Below are 21,256 nucleotides of genomic sequence, written 5' to 3' on the forward strand. Positions count from 1 at the left end.
GGGTCGGGACGGCCACAAGTGCTGGTCCGGGCGCCCCAGGCGGGAGCGGGCCGCCAGGAGGCCTGTGGCACAGCCAGCGTTGGGCCGCCTCCCGCCAGCCCTCCGTTCCCTGACCGCAAGGCACGGCGAGGCCCTCCGTGAGGCCCTGCGGGACACAAAACGGGCGGTCGTACGCGCCTATGCACGGGCGTGTGCGCAGGCACCGGCCCGCTACCGGCGGAGCGCGGGCAGCGCCCGCAGGACCCCGCGCCGCCCGCCCCCGGAACCTCGGCGCGGGCGGAACCTCGGCGCGCAGGCGGGCGGGGCGCGCGCCGCGGCGGGGCCGTTTGGGCGTCGGACCGTCGTGCCACGTCTGAGGAGCGCGGCCGGAGGCCAGGCCGGGCCGCTCGCCGCCGGGGAGCACCGCCGGGTCCGCCGCCGCCATGGTAGGCCCGGGGCGGGGGACGGAGGAGCGGGCCAGTTCAGGCCCAGGCCCGGGTCTTGGGGCGGCCGCTGGAGGGGCTCTGGGCCGCCTTGCCCCTCCCCGCGGCGCCCGTCGGAGCAGGAGGGAGAGGTGGCGGGGGCAGCACGGCGGAGAACCGGCGGTGTCCCCGGTGCTCGGCCCGAGCGCAGCCGGGTTCGGCCTCCCGGGCCGGGGTGCCCGCGGCGCACCTGGGCACGGCACCAAGGCGAAAGGCGCCCGGCTGCTGCTTAATGGCAGCCCCGGCCAGCGCCGGCTCCTCCGGCGCCCGGGGGGGCCGCGCCGGCCGGAGGCGGCCTGGGAGCTCCGGGGTCCCGTGCCCGCCCGGGGCTGGCGTGCTGCGCGGTTTGCGAGGGGCAGGCTCTCCGCCTTCGGCCGCGCGTTGCCGTTTCAGTCGCCAGGCTCTGAGATGGGGTGTACTTGTTCTTGTTTCTCCTCCTCCCCCCGCAGGTCTCGGTAATTAACACGGTGGACACCTCCCACGAGGACATGATAGTAAGTGTGCGGGGGCTGCTGATCTTCAGGGGAAGCGCCGCTCGGCTCCCTTAGCGCTGCGCCCGCCAGCTTTAACAGAACTACTTTATGGCACTTTCTCACCAGGGGCGAAGAGTACGATGCATGTGAGATATGAGGTGGAGAGTACTGTCTGAAAGTCCAATAGCGCTATTTTATACTGTGTGGACAGGAAAGCGTAGCTACTGGGGGAAGGAGAAATGATTTAAAACTTTAATTTTCATGCCTAGGCTTGTTTCTGCCCGTTTCTATGAAACAATATGTATGTGTACACTAAATGTACAGAACTTCAGCAGATAAAACTGATTTTCCTTTATGCGGATGTTTCTGGGAGCAGGTGTGTAAGTACGGGTAGGAGGAAATGTTTCAAAGTAATTTGTAGAAGTAAGGAGCCCAGTTAAATAATGATGTTTCAAACATAAGAGAGGTCAGTATTCTTACATCCACTTTACATATTAAACAAAAATACATAACTGGTCAAGGTTTTACAGTCAGTGGCACTAATTTCCTGTTCTCTCCTGAAAATGCTGTGCTTGGAATTCCCTCGATTACTTCTGCGTAATGTTTGTATAGTTAGTGAAAACAGCAATTGGGGCAGTCGTGACTTACGTGGCTTGTCTGGATTGTTTAAAAACTACCCTTTTTAACCTGTCCTGCTGGGACTTGGTCATCTGTTCGCAACTCTTACAGCTACTTTTAAAATGTTATAATATTTTTTAACAACGTGCAACTCACGGGTGCTGACAGCAGCTTTTCCATCGCCTTGCAGCACGATGCTCAGATGGATTACTATGGCACTCGGTTAGCAACCTGTTCTTCAGACAGATCTGTGAAAATCTTTGACGTTCGGAATGGAGGGCAAATCCTCATTGCGGACCTGAGAGGGTAAAGTGTTGTAAACAGAAGATTTTAATCTGTCGAAATCTTTAATATTTTGTCATTTTGCTTCTTGGTGATATAAGATGCGTGGTAAAACCCTCCAAGGCAGTAACTGCTGTGGCTGGTTGTTGCTAAACAACCCCTCAGAGCCGTGAGGGGGGACAGGGAGCCGGTTAGAAATAACACTGGGACTTTTTAATTCATTAAATACTTGACACATAATTTTCAAGAAGTAAACTCACAATCTTAATTGCTAATATAAGGATAAACGTTTGGAATTGTTTTCGATGCCAATGGCTTTGTCTGACAGTCCTTTATGCTGTTTTTCATCTTGGCATCATCACACTCTTTCTATTACTGCATTAATCACTTACGGAACACCAATTTACAATAACGACGGCTGTGAAACAGCCACAACTGGAATGGGTTCCTCTCAGCTTTTTCAAATAGCATTGTTTCTTGCAGGCATGAAGGTCCCGTGTGGCAGGTTGCCTGGGCTCATCCTATGTACGGAAACATCTTGGCTTCCTGTTCCTATGACAGGAAGGTTATTATCTGGAAGGAGGAAAATGGCACTTGGGAAAAGACATATGAGTACACAGGGCACGATTCCTCAGGTACGTGGGGTCTGGAGCTGAGAAGTGAGACTGGGGATGTGAGAGGGTTCAGAAAGGTTTGAATAAATCTGTCGGTGTTAAGGAAGAAAGCTTCTATCAAACAGATAAGGATAAACTAATGGAGAGACAGTAAGTCTGTTCAGCATAAACAGAACATTTAGGTAATGTCATACTACTGGACAACCTCCTGTCCTGATTCATACCATGTTTGCGTAGGAGCTGTTTTACGAATGCATCAGCTTTCAAATAAACAAGATGGTAGGGTACTGAATTCTTGAGGAAAATACTGTGTGTATCCACTACAGGTAGAAAGGAAAAAGGTGGATTTTAGTATGCTGCATTTTGTTTTACAATGGGAACTGTTTTGTTCACATGATTGGTCCTCCTACATGCAGATCTGAGAAGTCTCCAGCTTTGTTTTGTTGCTAATCTAGACTTTAAATATGCCTGCCATTCAGCTTTTGTTCTAGAGTCAGCAATACTCTTCGCTGTTGCAGGGGGTAGTCAGTTTTTAATCTCTCATCAAGAGTGCTCTTTTGGTGTTCTTGTTCTAAAAGGGTGCCAAAAATAAAGGCGGTTTTCTGTCATGCAGTAAACAATATTAATTGACTGGCTTTGCCGAAGACTCTTACTCTTAGCTTTCAAAGCTGCTCACTTCTAGTGACTATTCCACTAATATTAATCAGTGATTTGGTTAGCCAGTTTTAGATAGTCACTGTGTTGTAATCCAGTCTGTCTCTCCCTTCACAGTGAATTCTGTCTGCTGGGCACCACATGACTATGGATTGATCCTGGCCTGCGGGAGCTCTGATGGGGCCATCTCATTATTGAGCTACACGGGTGACGGGCAGTGGGAAGTCAAAAAGATCAGCAATGCACATACGGTAAGTCTGTTCCTTTGGACCAGTACAGGGTTCTTGGAGCTACAGATAAGCACCGAGTTGGTGCCTCAAAGAACGTGCAGACTAGATAAATACTGAAATGCAATGAAATGATGTGAAACATTTTCCAGAATCAAGAATAACTTGTTTTAAATTAATCCAGAGTGGGAAGGTATAGTTTGTAATCACTAAAATGAAGCAGAAAACAAGACATGTGAAGGTTACTAAACAGCACTGATAATACTTGTTTATTAAGCATTATTGTTAAACACAGTGCTGGAAGTTACCTGGCAGGAAATGGCTTTGGTACTAAGAACACCTGTACAAACTGACTGTGAATAAACTGAAGCTGGAAGCTGGAAAAACTGCAGGACTCATGTTTTACCCAAAATAGTGGAAATTTTTGCTTAAGCAGAACTTGATAAGCTAATGGCAGTGGCTCTCAATAAAAGGAAATTGGGCTCCAGACCCACAGGTTCCTTCTGCTGTTGCATTCCTACATCTTAGCAACTGTGTATGTCTTGTGTCTTTTCAGTTTATATCTCTGTCTCCACTGTTTACATATCCAAGATGATATTTGCACATAAACAGTTACTTAGCTACGTAAGGCTTTCTGAATAGTTGCCTTATTGAGACTAGACTGTATCTGGATTTCTTACTCGTCCTATATCCATCCAGCATTGTGAAAGACTCCTATTTTCCCAAGATGGGCTTATTCCTCCCCCCCTGCCCCAATAGAGAGTATGCTAGGTGTCCTTTGCTCCCTCAGCAGCTTTTATTCATTTATTTAAAGTAAGCAACTTTTAATAATGATATTTTTTCATTAAATAGATTGGCTGTAATGCAGTTAGCTGGGCTCCTGCTGTTGTACCAGGAAGCCTTATAGAACAACCATCTGGTCAAAAACCAAACTACATCAAAAGATTTGCATCTGGTGGCTGTGACAACCTTGTCAAGATCTGGAAGTAAGTGCTCTGTTGCCAGACTTAAGAACTTATAAAACTTGATATCCTTTATAGTCTTTAAATGTCCCTGTTAATATCTCAGGTCATATTTTTGGCACCTCTGTGCTTTCATCTTTGAATTACTGTTTTAGAGAAGTGCTTTAAAAATGGAAACGACTTAGTGATGTACAGTCTCTCATGTGGTTATAGCAATTTGTGTCAGCCTTGCTTAATCTGATCTTCAAAAGTGGCTTTCTAATTGTCTTTGATTACCTCTGTCACTTGGACAACAGCAGATTTCTGTACAGTAACTGAAGATCAAATACTCTTTGCCTATGCTGCTTTCTGTCCCCTGGAAGGGATTTTGTCAGTTTAAGCCATAGAGCTTTTTGGAGAAGAGTGGGGAACACCTGTGCTTTGTATTATCTGGATAAACCAGGAGTCTGAAAGCTACAAAACCAAAGCCTTCCAGAACAGGAGATGAGAAATATGACTGGCTGCTGCTGCCATCCTTCTGACTGTATAAATGTGTTTTCAGGGAAGAAGATGGTCAGTGGAAGGAAGAGCAGAAGCTGGAGGCTCATAGTGACTGGGTTCGAGATGTAGCCTGGGCTCCATCCATAGGTTTGCCAACAAGTACCATTGCTAGCTGCTCACAGGTGAGGCTTCTGTTGGAGTCACAGAGGCAGGCTTTCAGTGCCCTTGCTTCCATTTACTAGAGAAAAGGGGAAGGATGTAAAGGAATAGTAAGGATAGAACTGCTGTAATGGGTCCGCTTGGCAATCCTTTGCTATATCTGGGTCTGTGCATAAGAGCCTTTGATTTCTGTTCCTCCCAAACTTAGAAGCCCAGTGGAAGCATTTCTGGAACAAAGGTTTGTGCGTGTGTGGCTCTGTACCAAAAACTATCTTGTATTTTGAAAATCATGAGCAGGATGGTCTCACTATGAGGAAGACCTTCAAACTAAAGTTGTATTTTAATGTGTCTGGATCAAATTCACTGAACTTCCAGCTAAAAATACTGTTTTCTAATAACTGGCATTCTTAATCAGCGCTGATGTTGTCAACCTTCATATTGACTGTAGTGTTCTTGCTGCTAATCATTCTGTAAATGCTTTTTTTAATAGCAAGAAGATGACTCAGCCTGGAGAAGAGAAGGCTGTGGGGAGACCTTATAGCAGCCTTCCAGTACTTAGAGGAGGCCTATAGGAAAGACAGGGACAGACTTTTTAGCAAGGCCTGTTGTGACAGCATAAGGAGCAATGGTTTTAAACTAAGGGAGGGCAGATTTAGACTGGATTTAAGAAAGAAATTTTTTACAGTGAGGGTGGTGAAGCACTGGAACAGGCTGCCCAGAGAGGTAGTGGAGGCCCCATCCCTGGGAACATTCAAGGTCAGGTTGGACAGGGCTGTGAGCAACCTGATCTAGTTAAAGATGTCCCTGCTCTTGCAGGGGGGTTGGACTAGATGATCTTTAAAGGTCCCTTCCAATCCAAAGCATTCTATGATTCTATGACTTGGTAAGCTGCTAACTTGCTGTCATGTGACTGGAAAGCAAAATCTCATTCTGGGGAAAAATTCAGCTGACATCTGTATTTTGGGAGCTCTTCTCTGGTGTTTCCAATTCACCTTTTGCGTATAGTTTTTGTCATCAGAAAGCTGTACTCCTATCTTGCTTTTACCTATAGTAGGAAAACAGCCCCTTTGTTGCATTGAGCAAAAATGCATGTAAACACATCTAGGGTTCATATTGGAGCTGTGATTTGGAAGTCTAGCCATAAGTGGAATCAAGGTTGTTTTTTCTGTGTTATAACTAGTGGTCCAACCACCTCTGTCTGCTTGCTTCTGTAGGATGGCAGAGTGTTTATCTGGACATGTGATGATGCCTCTGGAAATTCATGGTCACCAAAGCTGCTGCACAAGTTCAATGATGTTGTCTGGCATGTGAGTTGGTCCATTACTGCAAATATTCTTGCAGTGTCTGGAGGTGACAATAAAGTGAGTACTACTGCCTTGGCTTTTACTCCTGCATGCCATATTTTCAGAAGAGCTGAGAGGGGACAGGCTATTGTCACTTTTCTTTAAGTTAAGACTGTTGTAGATTCTCCTTTGCTGCACTGGTGAATTCTTTTTCTTTCAACTTAATCAGAAGGGGAGGAAGATCCTAACCTTTAGCAAACTACTTACACTGCATTCTTAGTCCTTACTGGAGATGAGAAATACAGGTTTAATTTATTCTGTAGGGTACTAACAGCAGAATTCACATACTCTCCCTTTACCACTGGATGATTATTCAGTATACAGCAACAAATAACTTGATACTTAGAACAACGCTCCAACACTTGGCTTCTGTAACTGTAGACTGTCACCAAACTAGTGACATGATGGTTGCAAGGAACTGGGAAACTGAGAACATATTAAGGCTGAAACTTCTTCCTGATCTGTTTTTGAGGTCACACTATGGAAGGAATCAGTAGACGGACTGTGGGCATGTATCAGCGATGTCAACAAGGGCCAAGGAGGGGTGTCTGCCGTTACAGAGGGGCAGCAGAATGAGCAGTGATGCACAAGTGAATGTTCCAGCTGCAACAAGTGATCACTGTACCTGATTTGCAATGTTTCTTGAACCAGATGAGAACTGATTTTATCCAAACTGGACATGAACATGGGAAACAACAATTATCCAATTTTATGAGCACTCTATAACTATTACTGGGAGGCTATACTATGTTGATAATCAGCCTTAATTGACATTCCCTTAAATTCAAGGTAAAGAGCATAGCAAAGTACTGTGCCTTATACTACTCCTTGATGCTGTAGAAATTTTACTCTGCTTTTCTGGTTTAGGGATCAAATTTAATTGGATATGCTGTGGTCAGACTTCAAGCACTCGAGTAGGAACAGGAGGAAGCTATCATAGTGGTGAGGTGTGAACTCCTTTGTGCAAGGGGACAAATACTCTGTCCCTTCAAAGGCCAGAACTTTGTTTCAAGTGAGGGGAAGGGCTGGTGGAGTTTTCAGCATTAGATGACAGCATGCTAGCTAACCCTTCTGGTAGTAGTGAAGTGGTGCTTAGATCTTCCTGAAAATAATGTGCTTGGATATGTGAAAGCCTCTGTGCTTTCCTGAAGATGAAAAGGAGTAGTGGAATGCACATGTCTTTTGCTTTGCAATAATCTCAAACTTGGCTATTTAACCAATATCAATAAATTAAACCATAATTTGAAGATTTTTTTTTAGCCACACTTCTGTACTGTACCTCAGGTTCTTTTTGTTGATATACCAACAGAATAAAGTCCTATTGGTTAAAGCCTGGTGTGCTGTATTTAATCTTTTCACAGGGGCCTTGTCAACGTTATCTACAGTCTACCTTCAGTCAAGCCACAGTCATGTTGTCCTCCCATCCATGGTATTAGCTTTGTAATAGCTGGGAAGGTATTAGTGTACTAGAGACCAACACTATATATAGTGTAAGAAAGAACAATTTTTTTGCTTTCAGTTAAACTTATGTGCCATTGCATTTTTAGGCTTATTAGGCTCGAACAAACCACATTTCAGTATGCCTTCAGCTAAAAGCTGAAGCATTCTTCCCCTCCAAGAGGGAAAGTACTTAAAGGTCACATGTTCCCTCTATTCTTCAGTTGCACTGACGCAACGCAAGTGAACAATTTGCAACCTTCCTCCTTCTCCAAGGTAGTGGTTCCTAGGCGTAGTCTTTGTTTTGGCATAGTCAAGATAATATACCCCCTTTTCTAGAAATACAAACCTCACTTTATGATAGTCATCTATACTAGCCAAATAATATCCTAGTTCCTCTCACAGAAACACATACATGAACTACCTTTCTGTATACCAACAGAAGTATGCAACATTCCTGTTCTTGTTTAAATTGCACTGTAGCCTTACCCCCCCAAAAAAATTCATCTAGAAGTTAGCATTACATTCAAACAGTTCCATTTCAAATTACACAGCAAAGCACTACATTCTTTCAAGCTGTTTTCCATTTCCAAGATCATAATCATAATTGCTAAGCTGAACAGGCAGCCTTTCATTCCCAGTACCACACTCACACTCACTTGTTCTTCTCCGATACAGAGTACCTGGTCATCTAAGAGGGTTGTGGGTTGGCTTTAACTGCTGTGGAAACTATACAAACTTGAAATCAAGCACATTACCTCCAATAAAAAGGCTCAAAAATGAATCCTCATTCTTAGTTAGCTTTTAACACACTTCATTCTAAGGAGAAAGAGCATTAACTCCTTAAGCACACAGGAAAAGTTTTTGCCTGTGGAGGTGTTAGCTTCTACAATTCACCCTATTAAAAGTTGTATTTTATGAGTGTTAATACTTAAGAATTCAAACCTACTTAGCAGCAAGGCCCAGTTCAGCCTGTTATCCCTTCATACTTAAGATTAAATGTATTAAAATTTTTTCAAGTAACAATCAAAGTATCCCCAACAATTACAACTGATAAAAGATTATTTAAGAGTTACACAGTTTATTCATTGCAAGTATAAGCATTAGGTGAAAATTTTTCAGTTGCTCTTGAAAATAAGCTTTATGTTTTTGGATCTCTAATCGCCTCCCTCTCATACTTGGGGTCAGGGTTGGTGAAAAGAAATAGAGAAAAAGAATATACTCAACATAGGTTTCACACTGAAGAACTTACTTAAGATTGCTACTCAGTCTGATGAACACCAATGTGGTCTCTCCTGTGTTCAGAGTGCACCATCATTCTCTTTCACTATCTAGCCTGAAAAGAAGACAAGTTTGTGTCTTGTGATGACTGAAAGGAATTTCCACATAAGAAATAAAGTTCTATCATTCAATCTGCATTGTTAAGTTTATGAAGTTTCTGGCATGTCTCCTAGTACTACACTGGTAACTAGGCTGTCTTTAATAGAAACTGTGCTCACTTGAAACTCAGAAAACAAAAACCACAAGAGTTACCACACTGTTTTGTACAAACAGCCTATCCAAATTCATATCCTACGCTTCTGTTTTCCTCACTACTTTGGAGTCCTGACAGGCCTTAGTAAAGCAGAAGATGCTGATCCAAAGACCGAGGTCCTGAAAGCTACAGGGGACACATCTCCCTGTCGTGTTGGGAATCCAGAAATAGCTTGATTCTGGGGCCAGCCCAGAACAAAACAAGTGTGCTACAAAAATGCAACCTTCTGCTTCCTTATTGTTTCTGATAGGATCCACAAGCTCTGCCTGCTTTCTTTGTGCTATTGGGTATTTTCATTAACAAGCCCTGAGATAAAAACCAAGATGAAGATTAACTCTATCAGAGTTTCTTAACCTAGCTTTGTTGCTAGAGGGGTTTTTGACCCATCACCTCCATTTGTTTTCAGCTCCCTTATCACAGTTACTAGCTTCCTCAGTTTTACCAATTCAGCTGATACCAGACACATTTAAGAAGTAATTTTCTTTTAATATTTGGATCATTTCACAAATCTGATTTACAGCATGACTGCACAATATTTGAAATAATCAACCAGAAAGCCACAACATGAGATACGGAAAGAGAAAAGCTCTTAAATCATGTTTGCAGAAGAAAACAAAATGGAACTGCATCCCCAAATAAAACTAGTTTTCCAACTCCCCAGATGTGCTAAAGATACAGAGTCTTATTTGACCAGAGCACAGTTAAGATGGTTATAAATGTTACATTTTCTCCAACAGCAAATCTGATTTAACTAAATTCCTCCTCATCTTCCCATCTTTGCACATTTCCCATGCTTACCTCAATCCTACTACAGGAAGTTTCTGGGGCTGCAGTGTAAAATGGATCCTACAAATTAGCTGTGTCATTAAAGTTAAACAGAAGTTGCAAATTTGTCATCCTTCATCATATATTCCTTCTTTTCTCCTACTCTTTCTCAAGTTGAAAAAAAGTAATTCCCGATTTCTCTTCATGGGATTTTTCTAGACCCTCAGCCATTGCTACTAATCTTCACTGAAGTTTTAAAAAATTGTTAATATTCCATTTCTAGAGTAACGGAAGCCAAGTTTCCTAGGTATCATTTTCAGTTTCAGTCTTCAGCAAAAGACAACAAAATCTGATAAAACAGAACCTGTGAGAGAATACATAAGAGAGGGAATGCACTTAAAGGCAAAAATGAGAAACATAGCTGTCACCACAGGTCAGGAATAAAGCACAACTTGTCCATTTCTGTTACACCACCTCAGATAAGGAAAAGGGTTTGGGCCTTTTCCTTTTTGAAAAATACATGTTACAGCTATTAATTTTTAAAAGGAACAATGTTAATGCCACAGGAAAAAAGGAAACTCTCACTTCATTCCCTACACAATTTCATTATACATAAAAATAAGTGCAGCAACAGATCTATGCACTGTTTTCACTTTTTTGTTGATTTTGTTATCTTACAAGCAGGCCAAGTTTCCAAGGAATTTAAATACATATCAGATTGCATTTCCAGGAATATTGTAGCACAGAACAAATATTCCACTTCATATATAAAGTGCTCCAGAAAGCAGCTGTTTGGTGAAGCCACGAAACTAACCAGGTAAAGTTTCACAACATTTTCAGCTTTTGTCGGTTTTCCTGTGTAATTCCTCTCCACTAACCTGTCTGTTCCAGTTACTATATCTTAGTTATGGAAGAAAACACTGTAAGCAATAATATATTTTGGACAGGATATTTCTACCTTTAGCATATAAAAATTATGTTTGCTTTATACATCTTTAGAAATAATTTCAAGTCATTCAAGTCAGGCGAAAGATTTTCACTGGATCTGGATTCAATTAAATACAGAGATTGTAAAATATGTTTAATTTTTCAACCTATGCTTTCAGGTTTGACACCCTGCCTCACGAAGATAATCATGTTTCTCAGAGGTACTCTGCTGGGAATTATTCTTTACAGGATCCTCTGGACAGAAACTACTCTGGCTGGCTCTAGTTTTTTAAGCCCTGAATATAAAAAAACACAGGTAAAAAATTTCAGAAAAATACTTTCTCAAGATCATCCTCATCTGTAAGTCCTTAAAACCAATATTCTTTACAGCATCCAGAGAAGCTTTTCAAAGATGTATTTTCTGGAAGAGGAAGGAGTTATTCCAGAGAACTTCTGTAACAAACTGTTAGCATTGTATTCATGCTATCAGAATATGTATCTGATCTAATTCACTAAGAATTAATAATCTGAAAAAAAAAAAGAACAATTTAAGAGAAAGCATTCATTTAAATAATTTATTGGCATCTTCTTTGGAAGTTAACCATAAGGTGCTTGTTCTTTAAAGAACCCTTAAACCAAATTCCTATTAAAGTGCATGCAACAATGGTAGTACAATTATTATAGACCTACATATCATACATACATAAGTGTGTAATGCCTTCAGCTAATTTACTGCATCTGTGTTAATTATGGATTCTAACTTCCCCACTACAGACTAGTTTGATTATGGAAAGAATATATAGATGTTAGTTTGCTTGCTTTCTAGCAACAAAAGGATAAAAAAAACCCCACAGCACAATTACATCGTCGAGGCACAGAAGGCTTTTGGGATACCGATGAAGCAGGGCCAGAAGATGACAGTAACAGTATTGAAATTAAGGTTTGTATTTTTTCTTCTTGCTCACATACAAGTTTAAGGGGTGGGGTTGGGTAATACAATTTCTGTCACAGGAGGCAGTACAAATCAAAACTACAATCATTTTTAACTTGAAAGGCAAGTAGGATAGGGCACATGACAACTGCCAGCATTGATGGTATGAAATGATTTAAAATTAGCAGCAGTAATTCAGATCACAATCTCCAGTTTAGGATTCACTTACATTTCAGAACTAACATATAATAATGTGAGTTTCTTGTAAAGTTTTCTTTCCTCCAGTTTATTGTGCAGTTTGGTCTGCAGTAGCTATACACCCTGTTTCTGAGATTTTGATTACATGTCTCAGCACTAATAAGCAAACAGATGGAATAACTTTTTATACCTCTTGCTGAGCATCATTCCCATGAATAAAATTAACTTGTAGTGTCCTTGTCCAGAACTTGTCTGTTAAAGTCTGTCTTTTAATGTTTTTATAGTTTAATGTTCCCTTCGAAATTGGTGTCAAAATAACAGAAGAAGAGTATCAAGAATATGGACAAGCACTGGAGAAGATGCTAGGGGACATGCTTGAAGAGAACGCTAAAGGTACTACCAACCAAGTCATAAAAGCAGAGCTTTAAAACAAACAAACAAACCAACCAACCACACCAAAACAAAACCAAAAACCAAGAACACCAACACCATAAACCAAACAACTTTTGTCATCTAATTTGTCATGTAAGACATTCAGAGCAGCATTTCAGAAGTGATTGGGACTAAGTTACCACTAAGAGAACCACTAAAGTATCTGATGTTCAGAAACTGCTAGTTGAACTTTGAAGAATCACATTAAAGTATATTAGGCAGAAGGGGAAGGCTTCCTTTCCTTACACTGCCAATCTTTTTTTTCCCCTTACCCTCAAATCCCTTCACAATTTTCATGGTGAAAAGTATTAAAAACATTATTGCAACTAAGATAGCTCTAGCAGATTCACTGATAACTAAAGTTCTAATGACCAACTTCCACCACATGCTGTCTGGTTTTTACCTTTACAGCCCGTCATACTTATTTGCACTCACCCATGTTAAGCTGATCTTTATGAATCTTCTGTTTCAATGTTTATGTCAGTCTTAGTATCTGTGTTACACATTCCAACGACAAATCACTTCATGCTTCTGTTTTCACCCTGCTTTTCAGGCTCCCAAGACTTCCCCCAAGCTCCTCTCTCCATTTTCCTCTGAATTCCTTCTGAAGGGCTACTTCTATGGCCATTACACAAATAAGAGTGTCTTATGCATATGTGCCTTTATCGAATGTAACTATGTGAAAGCCACCTTATCTTCTGCTTTGGTTGAGCACTTGTAGAACTTTTAGATTATCAAAACAGGATTTTCAGAAAAATATTAAGACTATCAAAATTATCAAAATAATCTTTATCTTTTGTCTTTTTAGAAACTCAGATGAAAAACTGAGGCAAGATGAAGGACAAAGACAGCACTAGATGGCCTGATTTGTTTTAAATTGTACTTTAAAAAGAAATTATTACTGATTTCACAACTCTAAAGAAGAAAGAAGTATGTGAACCTAAGCAGTTTGCCCTGACAGACATCGGAACAGATTATCTTTTAAGGAAGAATACAAGACATAGAGCCAAAAATAAAGGGCAAGGTTAATCACAGGCTGACATGTATGCTTATTCTTATTTTATCTCTTTTCCTTAGTAAGTACAGTGATTATTCTAAATGACGTGTTTGAAGGCTATAAGAATTCTTTCTAAATCTGGTGGAAACCTCTGCTTACACTTCTTTACACATCTATAATAGAGAATAAAGCTTATGCTGAAACTGCAATTACTTGTGGGGTTGGGGTTTGTTTGTTTAAGAATAGATTGAACTAGATAGTTCATGTAATAAACTACACAAACTAGATGGACAAGGACTCAACTTTCAATTGCCAAATTAGCTTAATTGCCAAAGGATTTGTTAATATGGATCTTATAAAGGAAACCATCTAATATCTCTTCCAGTTAAAAAAAAAAAAAGAAAAAAACACAGAAAATCACACTTCCAGTTAGCTTGCTTGGATTCAGAACCATATCCATACTGGTACATACATCAGAGGTACAAGGTAATTTGTCATGCCTTCAAATGCATAAGCCAGCATGCTCCAGTGTAGTAGATGTTCTTTTCTGTACCTCAGCCTTGATGGACATCTGATAATCCACGAACATTTTCTAGAATTTCCTCCTGAAGACATTCAATAAAGTAATCTTTAACAGGCTAATGCGATAGATGTAAATACAACTGCAATTTTTATCAGACATGTTCTCTTTTCCTGTCACAGAATTAATCACCTAAATTAAGTGATCCCTTTGATGCCATTAGCAGTGTCTTGTGCTATACTCCACCAGAAAGCAAATGAGAATTAGAAGTGAAGGGGAAGGCAGATTAAAAAGGAGTAAACAATTCTAGACTAAAACAAGACTAGCCCAGGGTAAGGATGTGGACACGTACTTTTTGAAACCTGCAGAAGTGTTACAAATGGGAAGAGTCAGAAAGAGCACTGAAGTTGCATTTATTATGCTGAACTCTAATCATAGCTTCCACAACAGATCTTCTGCTTGTGTTATTTTTTTATAGTTAAAGTTTTCCAAGCATATTCCATGGAAACAGTCAGCCAATAAGCTGCCCAACAGCACAGGAAGGAAACTGTCAGCCAGAGATACTGCATAAATACTTTCTTAAAATAAGAAGCACTGTAGTTGGGATTGTCGTTTCTAGAATTCTGACAGAGTTGCACAGGATACAGTCTACTCACTGAGAAGAAAACATATGGCTAAGCTAGTCTACAGAAGAAAAATTGAGGCACAGGCTGTTATGTTGTGCTGCTTATCCAGCTTACTGAGCAGAACATTCTAAGGTTGTCTTAAAAAAAAAAAAAGGCAACACAAAAAAAACTCAACAATGTTTCCTGGTGATCTAGAGAAAAAACTTTGGACCTATAAATGTGTGCAGCATTTTCTCCTTTGCAAATATGACATCAACCTCAAGAGGGTAGTATAACCTAGTAGTGCACAACGATCATAAGGACAAGACAGGTCTCGGGTGCTTTCTAACCTGCCTAGTAAACTGATGCTCCCTATTTTCTTCCAAGTATTCTGCTCAGAGATTTTTTTTTTTTTTACAGTCTCTCTTGCTTTGGAAGCAGAAGAATAAGTAAGCAAAGCAGTGAATTGAAGGGATCAAGCCCAGCCAGCATGGGTTCAGGAAAGGCAGGTCCTGCTTGACCAACCTGATCTCCTTCTACAACAAGGTGACCCGCCTAGTGGATGAGGGGAAGGCTGTGGATGTTGTCTATCTAGACTTCAGTAAAGCCTTTGACACAGTTTCCCACAGCATTCTCCTGGAGAAACCGGCTGCTCATGGCTTGGATGGGCGTACTCTTTGCTGGGTAAAGAACTGGCTGGACGGCCGGGTCCAAAGAGGGGTGGTGAATGGAGTTCACTCCGGTTGGCGGCCAGTCACAAGCGGTGTTCCCCAGGGCTCTGTGTTGGGGCCAGTTCTGTTTAACATCTTTATCAATGATCTGGACGAAGGGATCGAGTGCACCCTCAGTAAGTTTGCAGATGACACCAAGTTGTGTGGGAGTGTTGATCTGCTTGAGGGTAGGAAGGCTCTGCAGAGGGACCTGGACAGGCTGGGTCGATGGGCCAAGGTCAATTGTATGAGGTTTAACAAGGCCAAGTGCAAGGTCCTGCACTTGGGCCACAGCAACCCCATGCAACACTACAGACTTGGGGAAGAGTGGCTGGAAAGCTGCCTGGCAGAGAAGGACCTGGGAGTGTTGGTTGACAGTAGCCTGAATATGAGCCAGCAGTGTGCCCAGGTGGCCAAGAAAGCCAATGGCATCCTGGCTTGTATCAAAAATAGCGTGGCCAGCAGGACTAGGGCAGTGATCGTGCCCCTGTACTCGGCACTGGTGAGGCCGCACCTCGAATGCTGTGTTCAGTTTTGGGCCCCCCACTACAAGAGGGACATTGAGGGGCTGGAGCGTGTCCAGAGAAGGGCAACGAAGCTGGGGAAGGGTCTGGAGCAGAAGTCTGATGAGGAGCGGCTGAGGGAACTGGGGTTGTTTAGCCTGGAGAAAAGGAGGCTGAGGGGAGACCTCATCGCTCTCTACAACTGCCTGAAAGGAGGGTGTAGAGAGGTGGGGGTCGGTCTCTTCTCCCAGGTAACAAGTGATAGGACGAGAGGAAATGGCCTCAAGTTGCACCAGGGGAGGTTTAGACTGGATATTAGGAAATTTTTCTTCACTGAAAGGGTTATCAAGCATTGGAACAGGCTGCCCAGGGAAGTGGTTGAGTCGCCATCCCTGGAGGTATTTAAAGGACATTTGGATGAGGTGCTTAGGGACATGGTATAGTGGTGGTCTTGGTAGTGTTAGGTTTACGGTTGGAGTCGATGATCTTAAAGGTCTTTTCCAACCTATACGATTCTGTGATTCTGTGAATTCCACAGAAGTGCTCCAGGAATGGTTCTACGACACTGTAGCTGCCAGTAAAGCAATGCATGAAGAGCAAAGCACTGGACTAGCATGATTACAACTTGGCTGCATCCACAGCTTCTCTGGGCAACCTGCTGCTGTGTCTCACCACCCTCATCATAAAAATGTTCTTCCTTGTATCTAATGTAAATCTGCCCTCTTTTAGTTTAAAGCCACTACCCCTTGTCCTATCACCACATCCACAGAAGGCAGTTAGCACCTGACTCCTGATTTCAACAGTTTAAACTGTCTAATATATTAAAGGATCCTTGCATACTGAGGCAGAAGTGATTTAGTTCAGTATTTCTGGTGTATAATTATTTGTCCATCTCTAGACTTCCCTTAAAACTATGTGTACGTCATGGAATATATGCCATTTTCAATGCAAAACACATTCTTAAGTACCAACTATTCAGGAGACTTTTTTAAATTAAAACCTTATACCAAATTTGATTTGCTCTAGCATCTTTTTCCACTTGAGTGGCAAACCAAATGGAAAAAAGGATCAAAATTTCAATAAAACACTTTCAAGAACAGTAAGTTGCACAATCATCAGAATTAGCTGGCACACAGATATTTGGGTTGGCATCAGTGAACTGCACTAGCATCAGTCACTGAAAAATTCCTAAAATTCTTCTTTTTGCCCATATTGACATGAGTTTAAAAAAAAAAAGGCAACCTCAACTCTCACTGTGGTTATACTGCTCAGGAAGTGCTCATGTGGTACAATTTGCACTGGTAGAGAAAAATAAAATATCTTATGTTATTCCTACAACATCTGCTCTAGGATTTTTCTAAAACAACTATGCAATCTATTTGAAAAAATAAGCTAGATCTCTACCCTCTGACACAGTACAGATAATTTCAAAACTGGCATTCTCGTTACCTTATTTCTGAGCAATGACATTGAAGTAAAAAACATCTAACAGAAGCTGGGTAATTACCTGGGTATTCACTACAACTGGTTGTCCTAACCCAAATACTGCATACAACAAAAGCCAAGAAGGTGACCTAGCCAAGATGCAAGGAATTATTTAAGAACAACAACAAAACCCCCACAATCAAAAGCCAAAGTAAAAGCATGGGTTTTTTTCTCTGCCAACGCAGATCCAGTTTCTATTCACTTGGTAATAATGTTTCCAATCAAGTCAAGAGCTTCACCAAACTCATCTTTCTCCTCAGATTTCAGCAACCAAATGGAATGGATTCTCACAGGGTTGAAAAGCAAACAACCCCTAAAACAATATTCCTTTATGTACTCAGTAACAGTATGACAAAGCACTCTTACGTGACCTGGAGCCATCCACAGGGATACACAAATATTTGATTATGTCCTTAATTATTACTTGGATGGGAGGGCGGCAGGCGAGGAGGAAAGGGAACAGTGCACTGCGGTATTAGTCCCAAGCCATTCACACAGACTTCCCTAACCAGAAGCTATTTTGGGATCAGTCACCATTCCAGTATTACTTAAGTGCCCACAATTAAGATTTTTGTCATGCTGCAGCTGAATATGCTTATTTCTTTGTGGTTCATTCTTACTAATGATTTGAGATAATGAATGAAATTTTTATATATCTATATATAAAAATATAGAAATATAAAAATCACATTAGGAAAAGGCACATGCAGCTGCCACAGGACTCACCTTCGGCTGTAATCAATCTCCCTAAATTGAAGAGGATGCAGTATTACTTTTGTTTTCCAAAACCCTTAAGAGAAGTAAAAGTTGTCATCTTCCACTAATTTGAGATGATTATTCAATTGTGAAAATGAAATAAGGTAACTAATTAAGCTATAATCGACCCAGTTCCCATATAAAAAAAATAAATTTATAGTAACATCACATTAAAGAAATAACAACCAAGAGTCCCTCAAAATAAGCAGCTAATATTTTATAATGACTTTAAGTGTTTAATTCTTTATATATTAAGGAAGTGGAAAATATCCAGTCACTTCAATTGTAATAGTTCCCCAATCTAAAGAATGATCTAATGCTTTGCTTTTTTTTTTTCTGTAATGGTACATCACTAGACTGGGCTTTACAAAACCAGGAAATTCCTAAAGTAAGAAACAGACTAAAACCATTTCATCCTCTTAATTTAAATTTTTTCAGAAAGATTCTAACCATTAAGATCCCCAAAATATTTCAACACATCCATGCAACAAAGAAATACTCACCACAGAAACACTCACCACTTTTCTTTTTTTTTTTTTTTTTTTTTTTTTAAACTCAGACTTGGCTCATACAGAAATGCAGACTTTGGAGAGGCTTCTTCAGTGACTGCGCTTCCGCAAGTCACAGGATGTCCTTTGGAGTCATTCTGAACGACAACTAGACAGCCGCAAGGCTCTTTCACCTGCTTTTGTTTTCTGTCTGTCTGAACACAGTTGGAATTGTTGGCATTCAAGTTTTGGAATGACACGGACGCTTCTTGAGGTGCAACCTAGCTTACAAGACGACTTCTACACTGCGGACTATCAGCCTGAACTTCACCTGGTGGAGATACCTCCTTTCTGATCATTCCCCTACTGACTTCATGAACACACTCTGGGGTGCCTTAGGGCATATTACTGTGGATCACTGATGGTTTGTTTTCTTCTTCCTATGATCTTCCGTCTATTGTTCTCTCAAGTTGCACTTATTTTCTGTTCTTTGCACGATATTTACCTCATCACACTCAGGTTTATTGTCAAGCTAGATAATAAATGAAAAAGTAAATTTGTTAGTAACATGTTTAAGCAGTTATGAACAACTAAACAGATAGTATGTGAGTTAGGGGAGAAGAACAACCTAAAGGATGAGAACTTTTCCCTCCCTCTCAAGAAAGGGGAAAGTGCTATAAAGCCAGGACGATAACTGGAAATGGAGTAGTCTGATTCCCTACAGCTTTGCTTACATCACACTTATGCTTATAATAAAACACATCAGTACTTGTCTACCTGAATGGAAGTATTAAATGACCATCAGACATCACAGGATACTAAATGAGGTTCAGACAACATTATCGAATTATACAGATTAAAAAGGGGGAAATAATTAAAGGGAATACAACTGGTTTTGGCCAACACAAAACACAAGCTCAATGTATGTTATGGTTTCATTGCCTCACTTGTTAAAATAAAAATCTGCCTTTTAGAAAGCCTGAGGGTCTATAGAAAGCAACCAATTACAGTAAGCAAAGCAAACAACCAAAAGTAGCTCTGCTGCAACAAAGGATTTTTACATCAGCTTTGTAATTAAGTACTTTCTCAATCCATTATGTTCATTCTTGCAGTTTGTTACAAGAACAGGAAGTCAAGATTTGAAAGACTTCCACAAAGAAACATTATTTCATAACTAAAAATAGGAGTGACAGGATCAACACTAGAGGTTTTTAAAGTAAGTGAACAAGTGACATTAGATTGCCCTCCAAGTTATTAACTGGCAAAAAAGGAAATTATGACAGAAACCTGAAATTTTCATTTACACATGCATCCACAGGCTTGTTTTCAATACCAGAACTCAAGACAAGCTATCGCTGGTAACAAAAGTTTTGCAGGACTGAATGATGGCAAACAATGACACTACATAATCATATACATATATATTTTTAAAGATTATTACTAAATCTTTGTGCTTTTAGACACAGGTAACCAGTAATTGGTAGGGTTTAGCAAAAAGTTCAAGTTACAGACAAAAATTTAAAGCTTTATGTTGTTTGCTGTTGGCATGAGGATGTAAGGCAAGCCAAATCTGTCTATGGCTCTTCCTTTGGTTTTAGCAATTCCCAGGGAGAACATAAGCAGTGTGAGATTCCCTTTTCTGCTTACAGAAACAACTTTATTCCTTTATGATTAATAAAGAAGAACATGAACCCATTCCCACACTTCACAAGTTATTTTTAGAACCAACACTTGCCAGTACTCTGTAAGAAGTGCTAGGAACATGACAGCCACACCTAGAAAATTTTTGTGAAACAGGATACAAACAGCTTTCATTTGCTTTCTACAGATGTCCCACTTCAGACCACTACATTAAAACACAGCCAATAAACAGCATATTGTTATAGGGCAAATCTTTGTCACTCCATCCCAGCCCAAGACACCCCCCCCCCCCGCCCCAGTCAGGTACTTTTACTAATGCTGCTGTAGCAGTAGCATTCCTGTACTCACATCCTAAACTCTAGCTGTTCCAGCCACGAAGAGTATTTTCTTTTTAAAGCAACTTGCTCTCTCATCCTGAAATCCTACATCTGCTTCTGGAAGAAGCCCCTCAGATCAGCTATCCATGCTCCCCAGAGGAGTGGAGGCAGAGGGACGTGCAGCCTCTGCTACGAGGCTGGGCCTCCTGCCCCACGGACTCGCTGCGCTGCTCCAGGGCGCACCCCGAGGATGCTCCCACACCGGCTCTGACGGAGGAGGATGGTGCTCTTGGGCCAGCCGAAAGCCCTTCGCCAGAGGCCCCGGGGGAAGTCACAACTCGCTCCCCGCGGCCAGGCGGCCCGCAGGCCTCCCCCCACCGGCCCGGTCCCGTCTCTCCGGGCTGACTGCACAGGCAGTACCGGAGCCAACTGCGACAGCCGCCCCCCAGGCAGCTGACGATGCTTAGGCGGGGAGCCCTGCGCCCAGATAGGTCCCCTGCACCCTTCGCACCGCCGGCCCGGCTCCTAGGGGCTACAGCACCACCGCTTCGCAGCCGCTCCCCGCTCGGGAGGAGCCAACCCCACCCACAGCACCTCAGGGGCGAGCGGGGAGACTGCTCCTCAGGAGACAGCCCCGCCCCTGAAGGCGGGACCTTGAGGACAGCTCTGGCGTCGATTGGGCGGCCCCCAGACGCCGCTGGCGTCGATTGGCTGTGCCGGGCACACCAGTAAGGGCG

The 21,256-nt window shown here is 41.8% G+C and overlaps 2 protein-coding genes and 1 long non-coding RNA gene across 4 annotated transcripts; 2 read left to right on the plus strand and 1 right to left on the minus strand.

Moving 5' to 3' along the window:
• Positions 1-284: 284 nt before the first annotated feature.
• Positions 285-7,603, plus strand: SEC13 (SEC13 homolog, nuclear pore and COPII component). Of its 2 annotated transcripts, XM_075514490.1 has the most exons (9): positions 285-425; positions 911-955; positions 1,743-1,858; positions 2,318-2,469; positions 3,220-3,353; positions 4,182-4,315; positions 4,833-4,953; positions 6,145-6,291; positions 6,746-7,603. In XM_075514490.1, the coding sequence occupies exons 1-9, from the start codon at positions 423-425 to the stop codon at positions 6,854-6,856; spliced, it is 963 nt and encodes a 320-aa protein (XP_075370605.1). In that variant the 5' UTR covers positions 285-422; the 3' UTR covers positions 6,857-7,603. The 2 variants fall into 2 exon arrangements, with proteins under 2 accessions (XP_075370605.1, XP_075370606.1); XM_075514491.1 differs by lacking the exons at positions 285-425; positions 911-955 and adding an exon at positions 962-1,080.
• Positions 7,604-11,144: 3,541 nt separating this feature from the next.
• GHRL (ghrelin and obestatin prepropeptide) lies at positions 11,145-12,508 on the plus strand. The gene is made up of 3 exons (XM_075514240.1): positions 11,145-11,252; positions 11,763-11,876; positions 12,350-12,508. Exons 1-3 carry the CDS (start codon positions 11,145-11,147, stop codon positions 12,491-12,493), a joined length of 366 nt encoding a protein of 121 aa, XP_075370355.1. The 3' UTR covers positions 12,494-12,508.
• A 1,212-nt stretch (positions 12,509-13,720) lies between these two features.
• On the minus strand, positions 13,721-17,407 carry LOC142415655 (uncharacterized). Its single transcript, XR_012777493.1, has 2 exons — positions 17,340-17,407; positions 13,721-14,099 (listed from the first exon to the last, which is right to left on the minus strand). It is a non-coding gene; the product is annotated as an uncharacterized LOC142415655 (long non-coding RNA).
• Positions 17,408-21,256: the final 3,849 nt, after the last annotated feature.

The sequence above is a fragment of the Mycteria americana genome, chromosome 11, assembly GCF_035582795.1.
Source record: "Mycteria americana isolate JAX WOST 10 ecotype Jacksonville Zoo and Gardens chromosome 11, USCA_MyAme_1.0, whole genome shotgun sequence".
Lineage (NCBI taxonomy): Eukaryota > Metazoa > Chordata > Aves > Ciconiiformes > Ciconiidae > Mycteria > Mycteria americana.

Coding starts and splice junctions, on each gene's coding strand:
- GHRL (XM_075514240.1), top strand. CDS start 11,145: ATGTTTCTCAGAGGTACTCTGCTGGGAATTATTCTTTACAGGATCCTC. Junction 11,253..11,762: donor CTGAATATAAAAAAACACAG/GTAAAAAATTTC, acceptor CTTGCTTTCTAG/CAACAAAAGGATAAAAAAAA. Junction 11,877..12,349: donor GTAACAGTATTGAAATTAAG/GTTTGTATTTTT, acceptor ATGTTTTTATAG/TTTAATGTTCCCTTCGAAAT.
- SEC13 (XM_075514490.1), top strand. Junction 956..1,742: donor CCTCCCACGAGGACATGATA/GTAAGTGTGCGG, acceptor ATCGCCTTGCAG/CACGATGCTCAGATGGATTA. Junction 2,470..3,219: donor CACAGGGCACGATTCCTCAG/GTACGTGGGGTC, acceptor CTCCCTTCACAG/TGAATTCTGTCTGCTGGGCA.